Source organism: Mixophyes fleayi, chromosome 9 (assembly GCF_038048845.1).
Source record: "Mixophyes fleayi isolate aMixFle1 chromosome 9, aMixFle1.hap1, whole genome shotgun sequence".
Taxonomy (NCBI): Eukaryota; Metazoa; Chordata; class Amphibia; order Anura; family Limnodynastidae; genus Mixophyes; species Mixophyes fleayi.
In genome coordinates this window covers 85,850,458-85,855,045 of record NC_134410.1, presented here as the reverse complement: position 1 = coordinate 85,855,045, position 4,588 = coordinate 85,850,458, and the positions used below count along the sequence as shown (strand labels likewise).

General features: G+C 36.8%; 1 protein-coding gene and 1 non-coding gene across 2 annotated transcripts; both read left to right on the top strand.

Moving 5' to 3' along the window:
• Positions 1–1,147: 1,147 nt before the first annotated feature.
• LOC142102648 (small nucleolar RNA SNORD50) lies at positions 1,148–1,219 on the top strand. The gene has a single exon (XR_012679303.1). It is a non-coding gene; the product is annotated as a small nucleolar RNA SNORD50 (small nucleolar RNA).
• A 946-nt stretch (positions 1,220–2,165) lies between these two features.
• On the top strand, positions 2,166–4,384 carry CLDN2 (claudin 2). Its single transcript, XM_075186052.1, has one exon. It carries the CDS (start codon positions 2,768–2,770, stop codon positions 3,461–3,463), a length of 696 nt encoding a protein of 231 aa, XP_075042153.1. The 5' UTR covers positions 2,166–2,767; the 3' UTR covers positions 3,464–4,384.
• Positions 4,385–4,588: the final 204 nt, after the last annotated feature.

Here is a 4,588-nt window from a genome sequence, read left to right as displayed (position 1 = left end):
TTTGACCCCGTCCCCATCTCACTTTCCTTGTGTCCTCTGTCTATCTGCCCCTCCCTTAGATTGTAAGCTCCTCTGAGCAGGGTCCTCTCTCCTCCCGTTTACACCACTTTTAACTAGAGATGAGCGGGCTCGGATTATCGCAATCCGAGCCCACCCGAACAGTGCGGATCCGACGGCGATCCGAGCACTGTTTGGGTATTTCCGGCGGGGAGAAACAGTCAAAGCGAGGCTAAGACTCCAAATCCCGCCGTCGGATTTCGCAAGACTTGGATAGTATAGGGAGGTTGGGTTTTTTAGCGCTCCTGTGTCCTGTCACTCTGTCCTGCTGAATCCTGAATAATAATGCTGAATAATTCGCAAAGGGAAAAGAGAAGGAACCGGTCGTAAATAAAGGTAATTATTCACTTTTAAGCACATCGCTGGTACTAAAAGCTGAAGACTTTAATATAATCTCGGCGAAAATGTGATTGAACAATGTCTAGGATCTGACTGTGTGGTTGTATGGAGCTTTGCATGGAAATATGCACAGTGTAAAGAGTGAAAATGTGACTTCAGCACTATCCTGTTCATTCATTTTACCTTTTCCATTTATCTTCTAAAATTAGATTTGAGAGCAAGAGAGTGTCAGGAATGCCTTTGCTACATATATAATGTTTTTATTGTATTACACCTAAAAATGTGCATAACCATCTAAAATTAAGAACAGCTTATTTTTTCAAGTGGATGCATAGCCCTCAATCAGCAAGAGAACCACCCGAACTGCACAGATTTTTGCAAAATAAGCAAGTTCATTCACAAGAATGTAGGTAAAAATATCTTAAGCAATGTGAGAGGTACATGGTTTGCACTTTTGTAAAGTTACCTTTTTTGTCTGACCTCACTAATATGTGTCACACACACTTGTATTGGGCGATCAGTTGTGCCTGTGTATATGAACCGTAACACTGTTACTTAAAAAAAATCCTTAAGGGCTGCACTGCAAGATGAGAAATATAATGCTATGGGGCATATTTAATAATTAATCTAGGATTTGAAGCTTCTATAAACAAATACTCTGTAGCTTGATTTTCAGTAAGATGCAGAAAAAAACACCTTTTCAAATCTTTTATATTGATGAACATAAAGGTGGTCAAACTTAAATTTACCTGAACTGTGATGAGTCTATCCCGAACCTGACTTGTGTGATGGCACACTTTATTATGGATCTGACTGCTGAGTTCATTTACGTGGTGATAAAAGCTAGGTATTTCAGTGAATAGTTGGGAGTATCTTGTATGGAGAAAACTATTTGGTTAGCTTCTCGGCATGAAGTGTATTGACATTGTTTATCCATAAAATATGTGTTCCATATTTTACTGGCCATGCCACTGTGTGCATATTTGTACATATTATTTGCGTTACCTAGGAGACTGCAAGCAAGGCACTGATCCTGCCATATAAGTCCAGTGGTACTGCTGTTTAAGTCCACTGATCCTGCCACGTGTTTGTGCCTCATACTGGTCATCACTATGGTGGGTCTCTGTATTCTGGCTTCCAGATTTGTTTCTGTGTTTTATATTTGTCATATATTTTAATAACTTAAACCTAATAAGCCATGCACAAATAAGCAATGTGTCTCTCTTTTTTCACCCACAGATTGATATTGTTAAGACAATTGTTTCAATTAGGCATCATTGCTTCAAAGCTCATTAAGCTTCCAGCAAAATTATATTGTAGCAAAAATAAAAATAAATGTTTTCTGCAATAAGTTATGTATTTACACTACCTTTTAAATATGATATTTATAAAAAAAAAAGTGTATCATCTTGTATGTCTATTGTTGGTTTGTGTAAGAAAGCAGAAATTTGACTGAGGAAGGGTTAAATACTGTGTGGAATTAATTTTCAGAAGTAGTGAGCAAGGGAACAATGCAGATTAATATGTCTTTAAATTCCAGAGGGAATTACATTAAATACAAAGTTGTGATGTTATGCATTTATGCACTTTTTCTGATCTCCTTATTCACTGCAAGTTTGGACATGAAAGCCAATGCTGTTGGGATTCAGTTAATATAGTGAAATGAACGTGTAAAACCGCTCTGTAAGGCACCAAGATATGTTAATCTGCAATTCAGGAACTAAATTCTCTATTACAAGTGACAGCTTATTTGTACATTATATGAGAACATATCCTGTACACTGTAATAGAACTATTCCAAAGCAATAATGAAGAGAAGTTCAAAGGAAACTAAGGCATTCAAAGTCGTCACGCACTGAGGATATTGCTTGCTATAATAATAAATTGTATGGGCAAAATTGCAAGTTGGAGGTGGGTTGCACAATGCCGGTAAGTTTCACTGGCAGAATATCACAGGACTCAGGCGGGGGTCTGTTTGATGTCTAAGCTCCAGAGATAACACGGTCAAGGAGCACATACTAAATCAATTGGTGCTAGTGAATATTTAACCCCCAGCCAACCCCCTTCGTGCTTACCTCTTCACATTAAATCTCAATATAAACTGGACTCAAAATGACATCAAGACAGCTGGAAGCAAGACGCAGCCTTGTCATTTTATTGTCAAAAGAGAAAGAAACAGCCTGGCAAAAAGAATATACAGTACACATGCAGACATCTTACTTCTGAACAGCCTGTTTTTTCTGAAAGAGATCAAGCATCCAAAAAGATCCACTCAAAGTTGAGGAACTGAGAAAATAAAGAGCTTGGTTTTGAGAACTTGGCAGCTGTTAATTGGTAATAAAAAAAATAATCCAGAAAAGGACAGAGGAATATGACTTCTGTTGGAGTGCAGATGATGGGCTACTTCATGGCTGTCTTGGGTCTAATTGGTGGTATAATTACAACACTCCTACCTGAATGGAAGGTTAGTTCATACATTGGTGCCAGTATTGTAACAGCTGTAGGCTTTAACAAAGGGTTGTGGATGGAATGTGCTGTTTTTAGCACAGGTATCACCCAGTGTGATATATATAACTCTATGCTAGGACTACCACAAGAAATTCAGGCTGCCCAGGCACTCATGATCACATCCTGTGTTTTATCTGGCCTTGCTACAATCTTCACAGTCTTTGGCATGAAATGTACCATTTTTAACCAAGACAATTATGATAAGGATAAACTGGCAGTCACTGGTGGCGTTGTGTTCATACTGGGGGGGATTCTTTGTCTGGTACCCATATGCTGGAATTTGCACTCTATCCTCCAAGACTTTTACAACCCAATGCTTCCTGATGCACAGAGGTATGAGATTGGACCTGCTCTCTACATTGGTATCATGTCTTCAATATTTTCTGTGTTGGGTGGTGCAATTCTCTGTGCCTCTTGCCCATCTAAGGAACCAGACCAAGCTTTTTATAACAGATATCAAGGAAAAGCTCTATTGGCAGACAAAGGAACAAATTCTGGCAGCGTGGCACAGACCTCTAAGAGACAGACAAGTGGGTATAGCCTCACGGGTTACGTGTAAATGAACAAAAAAGACTTATGAAAGTGCTCTACTTCAGCTGTATTGATTCCTTAATCTGATATGCCATATGAACCATACAAGAGGACTTGGGCACGATTTGAGCCAAAAAAGGGGACACAGTACAAGAACAGTATTGATGAAATTGAGAGACTTCTTATTCTTCTAACTACCCTTGCTTCAATCAGGCCAAGCTGGGATTGCATCCATAGTGACATGACTACAGATTGGAATGGATATGGTCAGTCACATAGATGGTGAAATCATTATTGTAATTTGCAAGGACAAAAACAGTGCTGACTACTATGCAATGTTGGATGACATACCAGATGCAGATTGTTTGGGATATAGCTAGACAAAATGAATTGCAGCTTTAAGATTTTGTTATACCTTATTATGTATTGACAAGTGCATGTGAAATTAGAACAATAAATATAAGTAATATTATTTTTAAATGCATATGCCAAAAAAACAAAATCACAAGATGTAATTTTAAAACTCTATTACAATAGTGAATCTTTATTGTATAATGTTCTATGCTTATTGCAAAATATAGATAAACTGAAATTATTTGTTACTGCTGATAGTAAGGTTATTGACAAGCACCAGAAAATATAGTACAGAAAAATGCTAGTGAAAAATTGATTAACACCAAGATCAATGTATTTTTCTATTTGATTTTTTTTTATAAAGTATACAGTAATTAATATAGGAATGCATTGTATTCTGTAACATTTCATTTGAAAATATTAAAAAACATGTGCCAGAACTGAGTTTCTTGGGTTAAAGCTGTTCCCAAAAAAGAGCATTGATAGCTATTAATCTATTTACAATCTTTAAAATTAGTTACAATTCTCATGTCTGTATAAAAGCAAGGCAATTGTAATTCCCAGCTTACCTCTTCCATTAACACAATAAATACTTATCAAAACAGTTATTTTCATTATGTTAAGCTTCTTGCATAGTTGTGGCGCGTGTTTATAGTCCTGGGAAAGTCTATATGTTACAGCAAGTTCATGATACGTAAGTAGAGGTTCATTATATCGCAAAACATTATATATATATATATATATATATATATATATATATATATATATATATAACATCAAAAAGACAGGGGCGCTTCCA

Excerpts from the sequence above, each read along its gene's own strand:
- CLDN2 (XM_075186052.1), top strand. The coding sequence starts at position 2,768 with ATGACTTCTGTTGGAGTGCAGATGATGGGCTACTTCATGGCTGTCTTG.